Genomic DNA, 23049 nt, shown 5'->3' with positions numbered 1-23049 from the left:
AGAATTGTTTGAAGTCATTGCAGGTGGTGTGGTGCAAAGCACTTCACAGAGAAGTCTGATTCCAAGAAATCCCCTCCATCTGTCAAATATTTTTAAATTGATATGTGATGTCTGTGAGGACTCAAAAGTAATATTCATTGGTGATGCATCAGAAGTAAACTGTGTAGATCTCAGATCTCGGTGGTTATAATCAGAAAATTTTTTTGCAGAGCTACGCCTCAGCCTCAGAGCTACGCCTCAGCTGCTGCCTCCCACATGCCCCCCACAGCCTCCAGCTGTGAACCGCCATGCCCAACCAGGCCAGGGCAGAACCAAGCCCCACGGAAAAACCCTAGGCCAGCAGGGTAACCCACCTCCCAGGCCTTGGGGTAACATGACCTTCGCTGCGGCCGCAGCAAAGAAACCATCACCTACCCCCGCTGACCCCAAGCGGAAGCGGCCTGTCTGACCGGCTTCCCTGCTGGGGGGGTTAAGTCCACGTTCTAGGGCGACCAGCCCCGTGGACACGTTTGTCTCCCCTCTCCAAGAAGAGACTTCAAGTTCAAGTTCAAGGGGACGGCCCCTCTCCCCCCAGGGGTTCCCACCCCTACGTTCGCTGTGGTCAGGGCACCAGTTCCCGTGTCCCCCAGCCTCAGTCCCCCCTCTCAATGCCCTGAGAGGGAGACTCTGTTCTAGCCACACAGGTAGTGTTACCCACATTCAGTGTGCAGAACAACACCAGGCCATTTCTAATAAAGGCTTCTGCCCTGAAAGGCCAAAAAATACAAAAAACCGTGTGAAAAGATTCTCTTTAAAACACGAGGCCTCCCCTGGTTTTTCCACTTGGTAGAGCGCCGACACCATTATTCGATTTGGCCTCACCCGGGCCAAATTTCCCCGCGGTCCCCCACACCAGCATGGGCACTCACAAGCCACATTGTAGCTTGGCAGGCTGCATCAGCCCCAGAATGGGTCCTGAGCACAATAGCCAAAGGCTACAGACTACAATTCAGAGTGAAACCACCAAGTTTCAACGGAGTCATTTACTCTCAAACCACAGAGAGTAAGGGCCATGTTTTATAGAAGGAAATCTCTTCTCTCTTACACAAAGGGCCGATCCGTGTGGTTCCGCGAGATCAAGCCTAACACGGCTTTTATTCTCACTACTTCCTGGTTCCAAAGAAGGACGGCTCCTTACGTTTGATCTTGGATCAGTGGCGTCGCTTGGGGTGGGCTTCCGGGGCTGAAGCCCCGGATGTTTTTCATGTAGCCTTTTGACACAAAAAAAAATACAAATTTTGACACCCGAAAAAAAAGAGATACAGCACCAAATATCATTTCATTTAATAGAACACTAACGTACAAATCACCCCCCTTCAAATCGAGCAGTAAGTAACCTAACCGACTAGTAGGCGCAGTAGGTTGTAGACTTCGATGTGTAAAGTCAAAATAATTATTCGTGATGCCAGCTCAGTAACGCTAGTACAGTTAACGTTGGCTAGCTAGCTAACGTAACTGGCTGGCTAAGCCAGCTAACGTTGTTAGCTATGCATTCTTTTTAGCTTGCCAGCCCAGTGCCTTGCCAGTTTACATGCTAGTATGAAAGATTTCGGTTGCATCCTCAGATTGTGGAAATGCTGCAGCCGTAGATCTCTTTGTCTCGCACGGAAACGCCCACTGTCCTATGTATTTCTCGCTACGGGACGAGAACGCGTCTCTCGGCGTGGATGCACTGGCCCACCCATGGCCCGATGTGCTCCTTTATGCGTTTCCTCCTCTCGCTCTCATCTCTCCCACTCTATCCAGAGTGAGAGAACAGAGCTTTACACTGATCCTGATGGCCAAGATGGCACCCAGGTGGCCAGAATTGCCATGGCTAGCAGAGATTATCCCTCTACTTTATGCACAGCCATTCGCACTCCCATTACACACGGACCTACTGTCTCAGGCAAACAGGGAAATACACCACCCCCGCCCAGAGCGAATAGCTCTTTGGGCTTGGCCCGTGTGAGGTATAGCCTTACTGCATTAGGGGTCCCCTCTCGTGTGGCTGCTACCATCCAATGCGTGAAAACACCCTCTACCAGGTCACTTTATGAAAATAAGTGGCAGGTATTTGAAGGATGGTGTGCCTCTCGTCAGTCAGTGCCTTACCAGTGCTCTGTTACTGATGTGCTGTGCTTTTTACAGAACCTTATGGATAAAGGGAAATCCTTTTCAACCATTAAGATCTACCTGGCAGCTATCACTGCTTGTCATGTTGGTTTCAAGGACTATGCAGTGGGGAAACACCCCCTCATTCGCAGGTTTATGAAGGGGGCTCGCCGTTCTCTGCATGTTGCTAAAAAGCACATCCCTTTTTGGGATTTATCACTGGTGCTGGAGGCTCTGTCTCAATGGCCATTCGAGCCTATAAATGAGATAGAGTTAAAATTGCTGTCTCTTAAGACAGCATTGCTGCTCGCTCTAGCTTCGGCTAAGCGAGTCAGTGACCTCCATGCGCTCATGCGCAATGTTCTCCCCTAATATGGGTAGGATTTTTCTTAAGCCTAAAAGCTTCCCAGCTTTTCACGTGTGCGGTGTTGGAGCTTGCTGCTTTTCACCCACCGCCTTACTCCTTACTGTCTGTCAGAGCCAGACTTGGTGCAATTGGATGCTTCTGAGGAGTCATGACCGGATGTCATTCCCCATAGGTGGATCTCTCCACTCGATGTTTCAGAGAACCGGGGTTACGATAGTAACCTAAAGTTTTGCAGTGCCACCATTGTCGCTCTGGTCATTCATTTACCAAGCACCCCCTCCCTGCAGTCTCATCTGCAACTACACCCCCCACCCATGACATAATGGACAATATTTTCTATCTGGGCATTCATAAATATATTCTTTCACCACTCAAAAATCGTATTCCATCATACCAACAAGATAAACTCAACAATAGCCCTAAAATATGTCAATACAGCAGTGAAAACATTGCTCACTAAATAATGAAATAAACAAGACAATGTTTTCAAAAATTATACCATGTCATTCTACAGTCAATATCTGGGGCTAAATATTGAATAAATATACAACCTTACCATTGGTTTTACACATGGAGATGTCCCTTATGAGACTGAGTGGTCATATATTGTCTTAGATAATCAGTTTGTGAAATATAATTCGCATTTGTGACGCCTGGGTACCTTCCAAAATAGCTGTGCATAATACCACACGTGTTGTTTACGGTGTTGTCGCCCTTTTTAGTACTGTCTGGCCTGATTGACAATTAATTTATTCAGTGGGTGAGTGTATAAGCTTTATAACAATGTATAACATGTCTAATTTTGCTTTCAGAATAGCGTTTTATGGTTCAGCGTAACCAATGGTTTTCTCATCATCACATTCACTTACGCATTCACTCTCTGGTAGCAGTAAAAGACACTGCACCTGACAAAACTTTGTCAATGATTTTTCATAATTTCTTGGAAAATACTATTATTATTGAGGACTTCTGAGCATAGCTAAGCCATATGTTTGCTGATAGACCTAGCTGACATCGTTTTCTGGAGCAAAACAGAAGCGGATAGAACTGTATCATTGATTTACTGTCTCTGTCTCTATCTACTGAACACTGATAAGATTTCATCATTGCTATGTAAATATTACTGCTCAAAATATTTTGGTTATATATGTTATTTTTGAAATTGAGTGTTTTTAAATAGGTTACTGGTATTTTATAATGAGGATATTCCACACAGTAATGTAAGCGTTCCTTAGTAGTTTAATAGTTTTTGCGATGCATGCAACAATGATGACGTAAGAGTTGGAACATTGCCAAAACGTGGTGGATTGTGTGTCGTTCGCGAATGATTTGTTCAAAAGAACAAATCTTTTGGGTGAATGAACTGAACTGAATCACTTCCTGAAACGATCCATTCATTTCTCAGTCAGTTCAGTTGAGCTCTCAGTCAGTTGCGAGCGAACATGGACTGGTCGTTCACTGACTGACTATCGATCACAGACTATCAGTTCAGTGATTCGTTCACTGAATGTAAGATACTAGGGATGTGATGGTACACTGAACTGACGGTACGGTTCGTATCACGATATAGAGCTTATGGAACGGTACAATTTCGTCCCCAGAGGGCGTGGCTTTGTTCCTCTTGCTGGTAGCGAATGCAAGGAGCGAGGAGTCTCTGGGGAGGAGAGTGGGTACGGTATGGAATAATGGATAATAAATGGATAATAATCAAACATCACTTTTAAGTGTGCTGTTCAAATTCAATGAAATAAGACTTTTTTTTTTTACGTCTCGAAGAAGTACTATTTTATGAGAAAACGAAAAATCAGCATCCAGGGCTAAAACAACCCATTTTGGGAAATTTAGTAAAATAAAATGGCCATATCATACAGTTTCTTTCAAACTAAACTGTTTAGAATAAAACTGAAACGAAAACATTTTATTAAAAATAGGGAAAGAAAGTGCTTGGTTCTTTGGCTATTAAATATTCTGCAGGAAAATTCTCTGTCTATACTGTGATGACCTGCCCCCTTTTGGGTTGTTTCTGTTCATTTCTATTCTACTTTGTGTCATTCTAGGTTGGGAGATGGCTCGTTAGAGCTGAGGGCGTACACCTGGACCCGTTTGTGTCCTCCAGCATAAAGGCTGCTGCCAGTTCCCAGTGCGGGCTCTCCCCAGTCCGCTGCACACTTCATTAGTTAGGTTATTCTTTGGTTCACACCTTGCAACACACACGACATATTCTACACACACACACTCACTTACACCACTGATTCTACTGACGCTCATGTACTAAACTTATTTTATGTAGTTCAATTCATTACTTTTGTTCATAAATTATTTGATTATTTAAAGTTACAATCTCGAAGATTTCCATTTTGTTCTCTATGGCGGTACCAATGGCGAGAAGCGGTAATTGCAGGTGTGTTTTTGGACCTCACTTCCCATATGTGGCAAGATGAGTGCCACCCCTCCTACCTTCCAACACACACTCACGGGAGACAGACAGTTTCTTTCAGCACTCGTTTGCTCGTTTATTTTAGCCGACCGGCTTTTATGACAATTTAAACATATGTCTTTTCTTTCCGTCGTCAGCTGATTTAAAGGCTCCCGGTCTCGACCTTTTAAACGCCAGGCTCATTGTTGAAAACAATTAGAGGCAATCAGCGCAATCAAAAAATTAACAATTATCGGTGCTGATTACCTCCGCCGTACAGTTGTGACGATGGATCCGAGAGCCGCTCCTGTCACTCTCTCTACAGCCGACGCCAAACCATGCCCACCCTACCACACCATAGATCCAACCGGATCCAACCAGTGTCGCCTGTGTGACGTCAGTCAGTTGGCACCTGGGCCACGCCAACTATAACACTTACTATTTACTGAATAAAAAATGGTTGTTATAAAAGTAACGTTATGTACATACTCATTCGTTGTCTAACATTAGGCTAACTTAAACTGTCTTTACACTGCCGACCCGGGTTAAAATGCTGTAGCAGACCTGGGGTATAATTAGTGATGATCAATTTCCACAAACGGTTTTTATCTACCTTTTGCCCAGTATGAACATCTTTACACTGCAGAGAAGAATTCGCGGGATTCGCTGTGGCTCGTGCAATTATGTATCTCGTGCACAATAAACAGTCTTTTTTGTGAATGACTGTTGTGTAATATTTTTTGAAACAACTGCCTTGCAAAATGTAACCCCTGGTGTTTCTGGTTTTGCTAGCTAAACTGTTTGAGAATAAAGCTGAGCTGGGTGCTAAATTAGCAATCAGAACAAGAAGAATAAAACAAAAACAAAGGAGATTTCATCAAAAAAAGGGCATCAAGGCTGAAGGAACATATGAGGAAGTTTAATAAAATAATAACAACGCTAATCCATACTGCCATATTTATACTACTTATTTTCTCTGGCTTGACATCTTTACACAGAAATCAGACCTGCTCCACCTATACCCCAGCTTTATTCCGATCAATATATTGATGAACTTGATGGCAATGTAAATAACGGTAACATGGCCAGTTCAGATCAATGAGAATGTTTTAGAATGTTGCAGAGAAAATTGCAGTGGTGAACTGGTTAGTTGCAGAGCGTTTGAAGCTGTTGCCTGGGGTCTCAAAAGACCCACCTTGACAAATCGCCAAGTGCAGTTTTAGAACGTTTACAATCAGACGTCTTGGAATTTTGCAAGTTGCATCCAGTCTCGTTGCAAATCAGTGATCTGAACTGTACATTGCAACGTTGCAACAAGGTAGCATTGCATTCGAGAGATGGTTTGCGAGGTCGGTATCGGTCGGTAGCGCTAGCTGGCGTTTTTTATAATTGTTAACTGACATTAGATTGTGTTAATTACATTAGCTAGCTAGCTAACGCAACGTTACCTGATATGAGAGATGGATACTGTGCGCAACGTGACATGGTCCGGTAGCTAGCGTTAGCTGTGCAAATAGCTATGTAATTTAGTAACGTTACATTGTCATCAAATGTAATACGAAATCTACATCAACAAATATGACCCCTCATGTTACGCAAAAACTTATTAGGGTTCCATAACCCCCCTCCCCCTCCCCTCCCTTTCCCTGTTATTGTAACGCTACCAGACATCGGAAAAAACAATGGGCCACTCACACACATGTGAATTGAAGAGCGAGCCTGTTGCGTTAGCTCCGCCTATCCTCTCTGGCGGACCAACCACTGATGGGTGATGGAAAACGCGTCACTAACTATGCGCCGCTTGTGAATTTTTTCCCGGGAATGTCGCGACAGACATCCAGTTCTTTAATCATAAATTATTATTATAATAATAATAATATAAATTAATATAATAATAGGCTCAATCACCATTGTGTTACCTAATTCGGCGATAGATAGTGACTTAACAGACATTTATTTTAATGAAAATCTTTGAGATTATTACTTTAATGATTTCATGTGTCCCCCATTCTTTGTTGCAACCTGAGAGCCAGGGGTTGTAACAATACTTTTTAAACTGGAAAACTAAATTCAATTAAAATAAAATAATGTGCTAATATATGAACTGCGGTTTGCCTATTTTCATTTTCGGTAGGCTACTAACCGTCAGTTGTTTTCAGTATGATTTTTCGGTACGTTGGATTTTTTCACACCCCTAATCTTTATCCAACTAAATTCTCAGCTCACTGGCTTATCCTTCACGAACGACCATTCTCAGTTCACTAGTTAGTGAGATGAATTGAACGTTCGGCTGTGTTTCAGTTCAGTGAGTGGGACTACGCAGTCGGAGCTCTGGTCAAGCATTGAACATTTCGGTGAACAAATCTTTTTAACAAATCTTTTTAATTAACTGATTCTAATGATTCAGTACACTGAAAAGAACTGCTTTGCCCATCACTAGTGGTGGATGGTTGAAAATTGTTTTCATGTCATCCCATCCCCATACAAGAAAACATACGAGAGTAGAGAATAGAAATACATACAAGAGTGAATCATTACACATTTAGGTACTGTACCGCATTCTGTGACAATATTTTTGCATTATTTTTAAATCTGATATGAATGTTTAATCTTAAACCTTCATAAGGAGCTCATTTATATGCTTTATGATAAACAAAAAGCATTTTGTTCATTTTGGATGTTTCTGGACCCCTAGATATTTTAGACCACTGTACTGAGGGAAAGTTTGTAATTCCCACTTGAAAATGATGCAACAGTGAGTTTCTTGAGTCAAAACAGTTGATTTGTAGTGAAATACGTGAATATGTTGTGATTTACAGCAATGCATAATTTAGACATTTTGGATAAATTTGGAGACGCTGGGTACACTGCTTAGTTTTTGCTTCATAGATCTTTAGTAGTTCTATATATCCACCCTTAGGTTTTATGAACTTGTGGTAAACAAGTTTTTGATTCAGGACATGTATAGTTTAACCTGCTGTATATATACAAGTTATAAAGCTTTAAATAGGGTACCCCCTAAATGGGCAAGGATTGGCCAGATTTGGAATGTGTGCTAAGAGGTTAATTTTGTTCCAGCTCAATGGCTAGTTTCTGGTTTAAATGTGGGTCCTGGAATTATGTAGCGTAAACATAGGAGTTAAACATATAGAAATGAAGGCTAACCAGGGTTAATCAGGGTTTAAATCAGTGCCCACTTAAAATTTTATGTCCCTATCTTATCCTTGGTAGCCAATTAGAAATAAATGCTGGAACAATGTTTCACTCGGCACCAAGCTCCCTGTTAAAACAGCACACACCAGCAGAAACAGATTAATTTTGCAGCAGCAAAAAGGTTTGGTTAGCCACATGATATTTCCTGGAATGGAAAATTATGACAAAATATATCAGGAACTGCTTAGTTTACTGTCAAAGGTACAAACTCTGTGCAAAAAAGAACACTAACTTAAATTCCCTTATTAAAATCAAGGATTGAAAAGATTGCTGCCATACTGTGTCAACCGTGGAGTCCTTAAGGGTACTGTGATTGCAATCTAATTGGTCTTTGGATGAATGTGTCTTAGCCACACCCTCCTCTGAGTTTGTTTGACCCTTCACTGTCCTTTCTTTCTGAAGCCATTTTCTCATGACTCCAGACAATGTCCAGAGAATCAGGTCCGGAGTTGCCCTTTCACACATGTAGCACACAACAGGAGATTGTCCGTGTCAGACGCATTCTCACCTACTGGAAATACTCCGTTTGGTTTAGGCGAGAGGTGGCGCCTGGGTAGAGCGTACAGGAGGCAGGACATGACGCAAAAAATACGCTGCGGAAATCGCAGTGTTTTATTTACAGCACATTGAAGATGGCGGACGAGGCTACCGACTCATCTGTAATGATGACTTTTTTTGCATTGCTATCAATACTACATGTATTTGGACGTATCCGCAATATCAGTGAAAGAGTGGAAGGCAATATACAGGCAAGCATAAAAGAGTACGAAGCAGCTACACTCCGTGCACAAAGATCCCACCGGAGAAAGAAAGCTGCAGCGTTTTGGATCTGTGTCCAGCAGCAGCGTGAGAAGGCCATATGGAAGTGCAAGAGACCGAGCGGGGAAATATTCTGGGCAGATGTTTTGCAGAACTTTGACGATGTGCAGTGGAGTCATTTTCGCATGCCCCGGTGTACGTTTGAGTATGTGTTACATCTGGTGAAACCCGCACTAACACAAAGATTACACGATGGCGAAAACAACTTGAACCGCATCGGAGACTGGCCATTATTCTTTGGTGGTACGCCACACCGACCGAGTATAGAACAATAAGCTGTCTCTTTGGTGTAGGACTGTCCACTGTATGTGGCCTAGTGCGCAAAGTTACATCTGCTGTAAGGACAACCTGTTCAAGCGTTTCATTTGCCTGCCGAAAGGGGAATAACTTCAGAAGACCGTAGATGGATTTGCAGAGCAAGGTTATCCTATATGTGCAGGTGCCATTGACGGAAGCCACATTCCTGTTATTGCTCCAAGTGATGATCCAGCCTCTTATTACAATCGGAAAGGATGGTATTCCATTGTACTGCAAGGGGTTGTAGACCAAAATTTCTGGTAAGTATTATTATTGTTAGGAGGACCAAGCTTTGATGATACAGGACGAGGCTTAGAAGCAGTTGCTAGCAGTCACCAGGTCTTTATTTACAGCAGTGGTCCAAATGTACAGCGCAGAAAAATGCCAAAAATGAAGAAAGGGAAAAGAAAGAAAAACAAAAACAAAAAAAGAAACAATAAAAAAAGAAAAAGACCATCTCAAAATGTTAAAGGGAAACAAAACAAACAATACAACTAGCAAAAAAAAAAAAAAACTCTGCAGCTGTAGTCTATGCCCTTTTAAACTGGGCCCTAACAGAGACCGTTGTCAGAGGAACAATGACAGGCAAAACACACATCCCCCTTCCAGGAGCTCTATCCCCAGCTTATATAGGCTGTAGCTCCTCCTGCTGAGACAAACCAAATATAATTAATCAATTATCAAACAACAAACAATTTTACCTCGGCTGCAATACACAATATGTTACATTATTCATTTGTAAAGTCAACAAGTTATTTAAAATCAATTTCACCTTATTATGGGCACTTTAAGTCTATTCCCAAATAATTACAAAACACCCCTGCACTCTACCGCACTCGGTACATTCCCTCCCCTCCCCCCTAGAAATGGACTTGGATTCTCCCAGCTCCGGTTTGGCAATTCCAGTTCTAAAACAGAGGAACGGAAGTGCGGGAGACAGAAAGGTAACAAACAGTGCTCATTTCAATTGTACAACATCGTTTCAATAAATAACTCTAGAAAAATATATTCTATTTCTCTCTCTCATTTGTTTTAAACATGTAACAATCACAAAATGAATCAATATGCCTTGTGCACTGCTAGATCGCCTGCAAATGATTATTTTGCACTATTAAAGTTGGTAGGCCTCCTGACCGCACAATAGCCTGCAGGGATTGACAACCAATAGTGGTTTGTGAGTAGTCATTTACCCTATACACAGAAAGCAATTATCAAACATTTCCTTACGCCGGCATGATGTTATCAGTAGAAATGAATACCAATGCAGGTTTGTATTAAGGTGCGTTCATCTTACTCTACAGGGCACAGGGTAGCCCCATGACAATTACTATTTATATAATACATATTAAATATTAGCGCTGTTATAATTGTAGCTAAATATTAACTGCTGGAATGTGGTATGATTTGCTCATGGTGATTTCTTCACGTGTTCAGCTTCACAGATATACACGTGGGGTGGCCTGGTCGAACACATGACACAAGAGTGCTTGGCAACTCTCCTATCTTCCAGATGGCTGAAGAACAAGATGGTTACTTGTTTCCCCGTGAGGTACGTATCAACAATGACTGTGTTTCATTTCCTAGGCTGCAGCCCAGCTAGGCATTTTCACTGACCTGTAAAAACACATATCTTGTGAATGGCTATGTATGTTGGTCCACCACATGTGTGTGTGTGTGTGTGTTTTTTTCCACCAGCACCTCAATATAGTAGGTAACAATCTAACCTAGAACAAATCTATCTGTATTATATTTTTCTGAACAGAAATCCATGAATGCAGACGGTGTGGAAGTACCCATCCATCTCATCAGAGACGTAGCTTACCCTCTGAAGAAGCGGCTAATGAAAGGGTTCACCCATCACCATCGCCTGACACCCGAACAGAACACCTTCAACTGCCGTTTAAGCTCTGCTCGAATGGTAGTCGAAAATGCATTTGGACGTTTGAAGGGCCGTTGGAGGTGCCTTGCCAAGTGCAGTGATGTAGACATTTCTATAATGCTTGACAATTGTTGCTGCTTGCTGCATACTGCACAAGTTTTGCGAGATAAGCAAAGAGAAATTTTTGGCTGAGTGGAACATTGATGCTGCTACTGACCTCCCACAAGAGCCTGACACTGAGGTCTTTCATGCACCCCAGGTAGGTAGCACACAACAGATACGAGAAGCAATGATGAGCATTCTTTAAAAAACATCTCCGTCTGATTTTTAAATGAAGTTCCTTCAATGTACACCATTTGTTGTTGTTTGACCCTTTTCTATTGAATGGTGTCCTAGCTCAGTGTTTCTCAATCCTGGTCCTGGGGACCCCCTGCCCTGCATGTTCATTTGAATCACATCTAAAACATGCAGGGTAAGGGGGTCCCCAGGACCAGAATTGAGAAACACTATAGCTTACGTGTCTCATTTTGCAATATATGTATGTACACATATGACGCATACACACCAACTACTGATTAGTCACAATAACAGTATTATTTATTTTTGGTCTAAATACAAAAATGAAATATACTTAGATATAATATATAATACAATATATAATAGATGCAACTGGGTTGTAAACAACACCCAAACGGCGTAAAATTGAACTGACCATTACAAAGGATGGCAAACATTCACTTGTCTGTAAACAATATGAAAAATATACCATATAACAATATACCTAGAAAACAATATATACAGTAATAGTAAAAATATAAAGTTTGAAAATAAAATCACACAAAGAGTGCAACTGGTTTAACAAAAACAGTATAGAATGGAACAGACTATCAAAAAGGGTGGCAAACATTGTTTTTCTGTGAACAGTATATATGAAAAATAGTACAATTGGGAGTATGAAGTCTTTCAGAGGTCGGTGAAAGTAGGGCCCTGCCTCTGGTTGTGGCGGTAGCATGGGTCTTTACTCCAGGAGGTGTGTGCTGAGTGAGGGTATTGAGGCTGCATGGCAGGCATCCGCTGGACCATTTGTCAGAGTAGAGAAGTCATGTCCGGAAGAACGGCCATCTCCTGCGCCTTCTCCACCCGTGCCTCTCTCCATACCCGCTCCTTGTACTCCTGCTGCTCCAACAACCAAAGCTGTTCTCGCTCATTGAAGTCCTTGTCAATCTCACTGAACAGGCCCCTCATCTCTGCAGATAACCTTTCTGAGCGTGTCTGGTTCCTCCTCCTCTTCTTCTTAGGTGGAGAACGACACAACGACTCTAACAATAGCAACAAGAACAACATTAGTTTAACAGTAGTTACAAGGCCAGCTAGCATTGTTAGCCTTTATCCATTACTTCTGTTGTGCTCTGTATCATGCAAGTAGCTAGGCTACACAAATAAATATTAGCAATAAAGGTCAAATATAATCTTACCTGTACTTAAAACCGAATCGTTGATCGACACATCAGTTTCATGGACTAGAGTCTGCTCTTCAGTGTCGCTGTATGGCGTCTCGGGGAAACTCGAGGTAGATGGCGTCTCAGGGCAACTCGAGGTGGAAAGCGTCTCTCCTGGCTTCTTGAGGCGGAGGCCGTCTCCATGCTCCCGACCAAACCCACAGGGTTCGTCGAGTGACTCGGACCCCATATAGCCTCGCACAAACGAAAATAGCACCATGTTTTGCGGTCGTTTCCACTCCGGCCATTGTGGTCAATGACCTGATGGTACTGCCTTTTGAGTGCTTTTAGTTTGCTGTTCACCTGCGCCTTGGCTCGGATTACACCGCGGTCATGTAGCCGGTTCGTAATTTGATCATAAACAACCGAGTCTCTTTCCGTTCCTTGAATTTGTCTGACGATTTCGGCGTCGGCCCTTACCGACAAAAGTTCCCGAATCTTGTCGTCTCTCCAGTTAGACATTTTCGTTGCCGTCTTTGTGTAAATGACCCTTCTTCTTCACCTTCGGATGTTTGTATTCTTCCGGTTTCGCGCCAGTCGCATGATAGAAACATCATCAACTCGCCCACTCCCTCGCTGTGAATTATCCGGACAATGACCTGCTCTATTCACACATGGGCTCAATCGGACATTACACAGACTTTGCGCTAGGGAGCTGGCAGAGTAAAATCTGTTTAATGTCCGGTCCAACCGATATGGACATTTGCGTTCTCACATACAGCTCCTCCGGGTAATGTCTAGATAAGTTCAGGGTTGCAGTGCATGTGAGAAAGTGAGTATTCCTATCCACACCAAATGAAAAACACATTTTGTCAAGCCACTGCCTGTCTTTGCACAGTATCACAGAGAAGTTTACAGTTTCAAAGATGTTCACATTAACGCATGGGATGACTTTATCTGCTGAAGCCTGGGGAAAATATTATACTGGTTTTAGTAAACCATTCCCTTAATGAAAAATGATTAAAAGCATATTAAAAACACATTTGGCAAATAATTCTTGTGTTCCTTTCCTTGAAGTCTTTTCAACCATTTCTCAGATTAAGCCATCTGAACCCATAAAACTGTTGCCTCAAAAGCCTGTCATATCAATCAGAGCCTGGCATTTTTCTGCCAGAAATAAGCACATCTCAAAGTTTCCAAAGCAGCAGTTTGGCAGTGTACAGTGAGGAGTACAACCTGATCCCCTTATATTCTCTAATTCCTGGACAAGCAAGTTTTCTTGAGGGATCTTTGAAATGGAAATGACTCTACATTGATGTCTCTGAGGGGGTTTTCCTGTCTTGAGGGTTCAGGCAGAAATAGTCCTTATCCCTGGAGGGTGATGGTCAACCGCTATCTGGTGAACCATTACATGGCAAGACAGCTGACTTCTAATTCAAAAATTCCTTTTTGGACAGCTTGGGTTGCTGTGTTTGATTTTCATGAGATTTAAGAACAAGTGTTAAGTGAAACAGAGTTTATGTTAATGTTGGTTTGATATAATGGTATTGGTTTAAATCAAGTGCTTTATTTCCTTCTGTGAACAGTTTCAGTGTCCCTACTCTCAAGATGGTCTACTAATATACTCGTTAAGTGAAAGGAGATAGGGCTGCATTACTGAGCACAAGACGGAGATCTTCAATTTAAGACTTATAAGCAGAAAAATATCACATTTTAAACCTTTTCACTGTTCGTCCTGTAATTCTAATCTCCAGATCAGATTAAATCTCCATCAGATGAAGCTAATTTTATCCAAGTTCCTACTGGTAGGAATTCTCATAGTTTTCAAGAACACCCCATGAGCACTTTAACAGAGATTGCAGGCTTTTTCGCCGTCTCTCTCTCTGGCAGAGCTAAACATGGAGGTCAGATGATAAATCCTTGGCAAATACACAAACCACATAGGGATATGTCCAAAGCATACAGTATGTATAAATGTGTCTTGGATATCCCCTGAACAGAATTACATACAGATTCACATAAAGTACTTAAGTTAAGCTTTGTTACAAATTTAAAATACAATGAGCTCCATAATATCTGGTAAAAACATTTTTCCTTGATTTGGCTCTCTACTCCAAAATTTCAGATTTGTAATCAAACAATTCACATCTGGTTAAAGTGTAGATTCTCAGCTTTTATTTAAGGGTGTTTTTATACCCATCTTTCACATGAGACGTTAAACCGAGGTCCTGACTCACTGTGGTCATTAAAGATCCCATGACACTTGACGCAAAGAGTAGGCGGTTCCCCGGTGTCCTGGCTAAATTCCCAACCTGGATCTCTCAAACTTTCTACCTAATCACCCCCTGATTTAATTGGCAAAAAAAAAAAAAAGTTCTCTCCCTCTCCACCTTAGCTAATGTGTGGTGAGTGTTCTGGCACAAAATGGCTGTCGTGCATCACCCAGGTGGGTGCTACACATTGGTGGTGGTTGAGGTGAGTTCCCACTCATCACTGTAAAGCACTTTGAGCGTTCAGAAAAGTGCTAAATAAATGTAATGATTCATTCATTCAGACATTTCTGTTTCTCTGTGTAAAAAATAACAGAACGTTTTATCCGTAGTCCCCCCATTTCAGGGCACCGTAATGTTTCGGACAAATGGCTTCACAGGTGTTTCTGATTAGCCAGGTGTGTTCACTTGCTTCTTTAATGCAGGTATGGGAGAGCTTTCAGTATTTAGTCTTGATTCTAGGCTTTTTATTGCCTTTGAAGTCTGTTACTGGCATTTGTTAACACAAGAACATATGGGGCGACATAGCTCAGGAGGTAAGAGCGGTTGTCTGGGCATGTCGAAGTGTCCCTGAGCAAGATACCTAATCCCTAATTGCTCCCAACGAGCTGATTGGTACCTTGCATGGCAGCCTTTCACTGTTGGTGTGTGAGTGTGTGTATGAATGGGTGAATGAGAGGCATCAATTGTAAAGCACTTTGGATAAAAGCGCTATATAAATGCAGTCCATTTACCATTTCATTCAAGAAACAGCCATTATGAGGCATAGAAATAAGAAAAAAACTGATTAGATATAGCCCAACTCTTAGGCTTACCAAATTAACTGTTTGGAGCATCATAAAGAAGAAACGGAGTGCTGGTGAGTTCTGTAATCACAAAGGGCCTGGTAGGTCAAGGAAGACAGTTGATGACCAAAGTATTCTCACCATAATGAAAAAAAAAACCTCAAACACCTGTCTGACAGATCAGAAACGCTCTTCAGGAGGCAGGCGTAGATATGTCAGTGTCTACTGTCCGCAGAAGACTTTGCCAAAACAGGATGGCCATTGTACAGTTTGCTAAGAATACCTAAAAGTACCTGCGCAGTTCTGGGGAAAAAGGTCTTATGCACATATGAGTCCAAGATTCACTTGTATCAGAGTGCTGGCAAAAGCAAAGATCGGAGGCCAAAAGGAGCTGCCCAAGATCCAAAACACCTGCTATCATCTGTGACCATGGTAGCGGGGGTATTGGCAGGGCCGGATCATGGTCCCGTGAGGCCCCTGGGCACATGTCTTTTGGAGCCCCCCCCCCCCCCCCCAAATAATAGAACAAATAATAGTTTTGAACTAATATCACTAATAGTTAGCTAGCTTTGATTTAAGCATCATGACTGGCATGCTGTTTTAACATTTATTCAACCCACTGTAGCTAGCTACCCCTTTTATCTTATACCCCTTTCACGCAGATGACCCGCAAACAAATGCCACCTAACTAACTAGTTAAGTTGTGTGCCACCTAACTAGTTAGACAGCTGAGTTTTAGGCTGATAGTTAGTGAACCAGCTGGCTTTTTAGTGCAGCTAATTTGGTTGTAAGGGCAGCTAGCTGGTAAACATGGCAGCTAGCTAACTCAATGGCGTAGGTTTTGTTTGAACATTGGGGGGACACATGAAGCGGGGGGTCCGGGGGTCCTCCCCCAGAAAATTGTGAGCATCAAACACTTAATTTCCTGCATTCTGGTGAATTTTTATACACCAATTTGTGCCTTTTCTGATTCAATTCATGGTGGGAATGCTTCTTTCATGTTTTTATTGGGGGGGACAAATGCACATGTTCTAAATATTGAGAGGGACGTATCCCCTGCGTCCCCCCCGAAATATATGCCCATGAGCTAATTCATTTCTGTTAACAAGCTGAATCATATGGGCAGCTAGCTAGGGAAAATAGGCAGCTAGCTAAAATAAAGGGATAGCTAGTTACGGTAAGTCAAATAACGAACGGCTTGCCATAATATGACGCCCTTCAAACTGTCCTGTTATGCAGAATTAACAGACTTGTTGGTGAATTGTATCATGCCACAGCATATTGTAGCGTGCCAACCAGTGGCTCAGTTGTACAGCACTGTACTCTCCGAGAGGCTCTCGTTTTAAGCATGCACTGTATGTACCAAGGGGCCCAGGTGTTGCGCTCGATGTATGCACCGAGGGGCCTGGGGGCCCTAGTGGTCAACTCACACTGTAAGCGCTGTGGGGCCTGGGGCCCCTAGTGGTCAGCTCCTGCTTTAACCCTCTGGGGTCGAGAGCTCCGCCGGCGGAGCTCGACAAGATGAAATTAACTTTTGTTTCTATTTGGATGATTAACTTCACGTGCTGTTATCATACAGACGCAACAAAAACATTGACAGAAACCTTAGAATCGCGACTTTCCAATGCGCCCATTGGCAAATAATATAAATTGTTTTAAATGTTCCAAATTTGATTAATTAGATCATGTATGCTTCGCTAAACTTTACTCATTACTATGTGAATTTCGCTCAGCAGGAAGTCCGCCCAAATCGCATTCACATGTTAACAACATTATAATTACTCTCCATAGAAGGAGTCTAAAGGAGGGGCGATGCGAGATCCATGTGAGAAATGCCAAGTTTGCTAAAGCGGGATAGAATGTCACAGAGTGTCGCCTAATTCACTTCTTTTGAGGTGAACATTTTGTTTAATTTTGGAAAATGGTCCGTCCGGAAGCCGACACTGATGAAGAGCGGTGTCATTTCGAACAGCGAACTGATCCAGCTGAGGATCAACTTCATGCGTAAGTATATTTCTTATGATCATATTGGTAAATATGTGTACTGTATTGCAACATATCTGTGTGTTTGTAGGAATATCTAGCAATGTGCGCGTTTGTAAATTCCCACACTACGAACGATTCGAACTATTGCATCTCAAAATTATAGGCTAGGCTCTCTGCGTCTGGTTGTGTTAGAAGTATCAGGTAGACTGTATGTTTTTCGATCATATTCGTAATAAATAGCTCATGCCTGGCGTGTAGTGGCGTGGCTAGGATTCTAAAACTGATGTCCTTGCACAATCGATATTAGCATACTCTAAGTAAGTTCGGGAAATAGCAATAAAATAACCACTTAGCTAAACAGACCTAGCCTAGTTCAGATTGAGGCATTGTCATTGATGAGTTGCGTGTAGTTTAGTTGGAATATCAGTGTTTATTTAGTTAAGCTAATGTTTTTTCGTTGATAGCTTGCATTATTTGTAAATGTGTGCTGTATTACATTCTCTGTGTGTCTGTAGGAATATTCACTAATATGCGCGCTTGTAAATTCCCACACTACGAATGATTCTAACCATTGCTTCTCAAAATTATAGGCTACCTCTCTGCGTCTGGTTGTGTTTGTTTGGTTCTTTGTTTGTATATGATGTCACATTTCATAAATTTTGTTTTCATTAGTTAGTGGTTTGTCCCTTTTTTGTAAAGCACATTTAATTTTCACCTGTTGAAGGAAATGTGCTATATAAATAGCTAAGAGGCCAGGCAGACGTTGCAAGAGTACACCAGTCTCATCTCATCTTCCATGCAGTTTACTTCAATAAATGTTCTAAAATCAAAAGTTGTCTTTGTTTCTGTCTTCTAAATGGCTCACTGAGTCTTTGTCTTAGTGGTGGAGAGGCATGCGGCCAGGTGTGAATAGCCCACTTAGCTGGCAGGTATTCCTACCCAATGCATATTCATTACAGAAAGGCCATTTTCCCTCCCATTCTCACCTGGTGTTGAAAAATAGTAGTCACAACACTAACTTTTAGCAATTTATTTTATATTTCTCATTGGATTTGCTAAAATATTTTGTCATCTTTTGATACTCAAGACCTTGAAGAACACATTTCAGTGACCAAAAGTCTTATTCACAATTGTTTAGTGTGTTTTATTACAACATTCCTGTGCATGTTCAAAACTACTGTTTACAGTTTGTGTGTTTTTAGAGCAGTTTACAATCCACACATTATTATGACCTACTTACTGCTGCCATATTGTTGTAGCTGAGTTTGTGCTGAAAACAAAGATAAGAAACACTTTGGAATCACTGTATATAAAGTTGATGAAATTTACACAAATGTCAGAGCATCGCACAATCACCAGTGTGCCTCATTTTACCCTTAGACCCCAGAGAGTTAAGGTAGACTGAAGTAATGTGTTAAAACAGACATTTCTATATTACATTACAAACATTTCTATATTACATTAAAACATTTTAAACACACTTCTAGTGGAGGCCTTCATCTTCACATTACCCTCCCCTTCTCCTTGCTCGTCAAACACCATTGCGAGCAGTAGTGGTCGGCACACCGGCGTGCCTAGATTGTTCAACTCAGACATTCATTACTCATACTCAGTATAATGTTTCCAATGGTGTATGCCATTTTTTCATTATAAGTTTATTACACCAAATGACAGCCCCACGCAAACAGAATGCTAGCTATGAGCGACAGTATATGTGTAATGCTAGCCTGCTAGTTTTTTCATTTAAATATAGTTTATGCAATAATAGTATGTTGGGTTACAAAGCAAATTTTCAACCATGTCGATACAATGCAGAAACGTTAGATTGTACTATTGAGAGTGCAAATAAGAGACATAAAATAAGACTATGGTTCCACAAGAAAATGTTAAATATCAGAAAATCCAATGAGAACTTGAACAGGATGCAACCCTAATGATCGCATCCCATTTGAAAAAATCACATTTAAAATTAGGCTTTTCACATATGAAAATCACAATTTCACCTGTGTATTTATCATTTTCACGTGAATAAAAATATGTTAAAAGACAATCTCACATTAACTGGACAATTTTACATGGGAATGAAATGAATGTAAATTTCCACGTGAAAACAAAACCTGTGACTCAAATTAGCATGTTACCTTTTCCCACGCTCATCTTATTTTTATAGTTCACATGCAGACTCTTCACATGTGTTGACGTGGTTTTTGGACACATGGTTTTTGAATGCATGATTTTACCATTTGTTGATTTGTTGTAGCAATACTTTTATTATTCTATGTTACAGTCCTCTCCATTCCCTGCTCTCATTTCCATTTGTTTCTGTGTTGCAGGTGATTAGGCAGATGGCTGGTAGCAAAGAGAATTGTAACTGGCCCAAATGGAGCTCCTGGAGGCTTGGGTTATTAACCCTCTGGGGTCTATGGGTAAAATGAGTTACACTGGTGATTGTGCCATGCTCTGACATTTGTGTAAATTTCATCAACTTTATATGCAGTGATTCCAAAGTGTTTCATATCTCTGTTTTCAGCACAAACTCAGCTACAATAATATGGCAGCAGTAAGTAGGTCATAAACATATGTGGATTGCAAATTGCTCTAAAAACACACAAACTGTAAACAGTAGTTTTGAACATGCGCAGGAATGTTGTAATAAAACACACTAAACAATTGTGACTAAGATTTTTGGTCGCTGCAATGTGTTCAGCAAGGTCTTGGGTATCAAAAGATGACAAAATATTTTAGCAAATCCAATGAGAAATATAAAATAAATTGCTAAAGGTTAGTGTTGTGACTACTATTTTTCAACACCAGGTGAGAATGGGAGGGCAAATGGCCTTTCTGTAATGACGACAGAAAGGCCATTTCTGGGTAGGACGACCTGCCAGCTAAGTAGGCTATTCACACCTGGCCGCATGCCTCCCCACCACTAAGACAAAGACTCAGTGAGCCATTTAGAAGACAAGAAACAAAGACATCTTTTGATTTTCAGAACATTTATTGAAGCAAACTATACGCATGGAAGATGAGATGAGACTGGTGTACTCTTGCTACGCTTGCGTGGCCTCTTAGCTAGTGGTGAACTAGGCCGTGTTTCCTGATCAGCATCTCTGTAAATATGATAAAAACAAAATTGTTAGGAAATGTGACATCAAATCAAACTTTATTTATATAGCACATTTCCTTCAACAGGTGAAAATTAAATGTGCTTTACAAAAAAGGGGCAAACCACTAACTAATGAGAACAAAACTTAAGAAATGTGACATGGTTACATCATATACAAACAAAGAACCAAACAAACACAACCAGACGCAGAGAGGTAGCCTATAATTTTGAGAAGCAATGGTTAGAATCGTTCGTAGTGTGGGAATTTACAAGCGCGCATATTAGTGAATATTCCTACAAACACACAGAGAATGTAATACAGCACACATTTACAAATAATGCAAGCAATCAACAAAACAACATTACCTAACTAAATAACCATTGATATTCCAGCTCAACTACACGCAACTCATCAATAACAATGCCTCAATCTGAAGTAGGCTAGGTCTGTTTAGCTAAGTGGTTATTATATTGCTATTTCCCGAATTTACTTACAGTATGCTAATATCGATTGTGCGAGGACATCAGTTTTAGAATCCTAGCCACGCCACGGGCTATTTATTACCAATATGATCAAAAGAAATACAGTCTACCTGCTACTTCTAACACACAACCAGATGCAGCGAGCCTAGCCTATAATTCTGAGTTTGGAATAGTGTAGTGTGGGAATTTACAAACGCGCATATTGCTGGATATTCGTACAAACACAGAGATTGTAATCCAGTACACATATTTACCAATATGATCATAAGAAATATACTTACTCATGAAGTTGATCCTCAGCTGGATCAGTTCGCTGTTCGAAATGACACCGCTCTTCATCAATGTCAGCTTCCGGACGGACCATTTTACAAAATTAAACGAAATGTTTACCTCAAAAGAAGTGAATTAGGCTACACTTTGACATTCTATCCTGCTTTCGCAGGCTTGGCATTTCTCACATGGATCTCGCATTGCCCCTCCCCTACTCTCCTTCTATGGAAAGTAGTTATAATGTCGTTAACATGTGAATGCGATTTGGGCGGACTTCCTGATGAGCGAAATTCACATAGTAATGAGTCGTTAACGAAGGATTAACGAAGCATACATGGTTTAATTAATCAAATTTAGAACTTTTAAAACAATTCATATCATTTGTCAATGGGCACATTGGAATGTTGCGATTCTAAGGTTTCTGTCAATGTTTTTGTTGCGTCTGTATGATAACAACTCGTGAAGTTAATCATCCAAATAGAAATGAAAGTTCATTTTATCTTGCCGAGCTCCGCTGGCGGAGCTCTCGACCCCAGAGGGTTAAGGTCACTATGCTCCTGTTTGTTTTTTCTTGGGGGGGTGTCTTTCTCCTCTTTTTCCTGGCCGTAGTAGGACAAACATCTTTTCTCAACCCAATGCTTCCTGCATCCCCCTTCCTATGTTGACAATTGAATGATAATTCTTAATATCTATTACATGGCTATATCCCTGCTATACTCTCACTGTGTTGCATAATATCATCGGCCTGTTGGACATCTGAAATACTTTCTCAATGTGTGGTGTCTATGCAATAAGCATGACACAACGGTTGCCTCATGCAGGAATCTGGCACACAGCAATCATACTCCCAAAAAAGGCATTATATACTGGAGGACTCAAAGTCGAAAGTCACAGTTCAATGGCCACAATGTGGTTGGAGGGGAGCACAATTCCTGCCCTGTTATTGGCTTTCCCCCCTGCTGTTTTGATGAATGGGGATTATTGAAATGCAACCATGTTTTTTTTCCAGCTTTTTTCCTCTTTAATTTCTACATTTAGCAGTTTGCCTAGCAATGAATAGATCAAGACAGAGACTAACCCCTGCCTGTCTTTTAACTAAAACGACAGAATCGAGACAGTGTGTGATAAAAGAAACTCTTCAAAATGACTCACAGATGCGGGATTAAACCAGATGGGATCCAATTATCTGAAATAAAACAATTAAGGGTCTTCAAAGACGCTGCTATCACTAACCTGTCACAAAGCCATATCACATCAATACATCATAAGGTTGAGTTAGCTCATACATCATAGCGCTTGGAGACTTATTGTGAGATTCAAGCCAAAAATCTTCAGTGCATTATATATATATATATATATATATATATATATATATATATTCTTTGTATTTCTATGAGGAAAGCCTGTGTTTAATTAATTATTGTGAATTGAAAAATAAATGAGAACTGACATGTCTTCCAGGGCAATCAATTACATAAATCTTGGCAGTATTGAAATGCATGAAAGATGATCACCTGGAAGAAACCGAGGGGATATTTTATTTTCTATGAGTTATTATGCAACTCATAAAAGTCTGTCCTTTTGTT

General features: G+C 41.2%; 1 protein-coding gene and 1 long non-coding RNA gene across 2 annotated transcripts; one reads left to right on the top strand and one right to left on the bottom strand.

The window, feature by feature from the left end:
• The first annotated feature begins 4857 nt into the window (after window positions 1-4857).
• LOC135257989 (uncharacterized) lies at window positions 4858-5630 on the top strand. The gene is made up of 2 exons (XR_010330842.1): window positions 4858-4929; window positions 5278-5630. It is a non-coding gene; the product is annotated as an uncharacterized LOC135257989 (long non-coding RNA).
• Window positions 5631-11995: 6365 nt separating this feature from the next.
• On the bottom strand, window positions 11996-14419 carry LOC135257910 (uncharacterized). Its single transcript, XM_064341125.1, has 2 exons — window positions 12656-14419; window positions 11996-12512 (listed from the first exon to the last, which is right to left on the bottom strand). Exons 1-2 carry the CDS (start codon window positions 13083-13085, stop codon window positions 12211-12213), a joined length of 732 nt encoding a protein of 243 aa, XP_064197195.1. The 5' UTR covers window positions 13086-14419; the 3' UTR covers window positions 11996-12210.
• Window positions 14420-23049: the final 8630 nt, after the last annotated feature.

The sequence above is a fragment of the Anguilla rostrata genome, chromosome 6 (assembly GCF_018555375.3).
Source record: "Anguilla rostrata isolate EN2019 chromosome 6, ASM1855537v3, whole genome shotgun sequence".
Classification (NCBI taxonomy): Eukaryota; Metazoa; Chordata; class Actinopteri; order Anguilliformes; family Anguillidae; genus Anguilla; species Anguilla rostrata.
The sequence above is the reverse complement of the archived record's forward strand: the minus strand, read 5'-3'. Positions and strand labels throughout refer to the sequence as shown.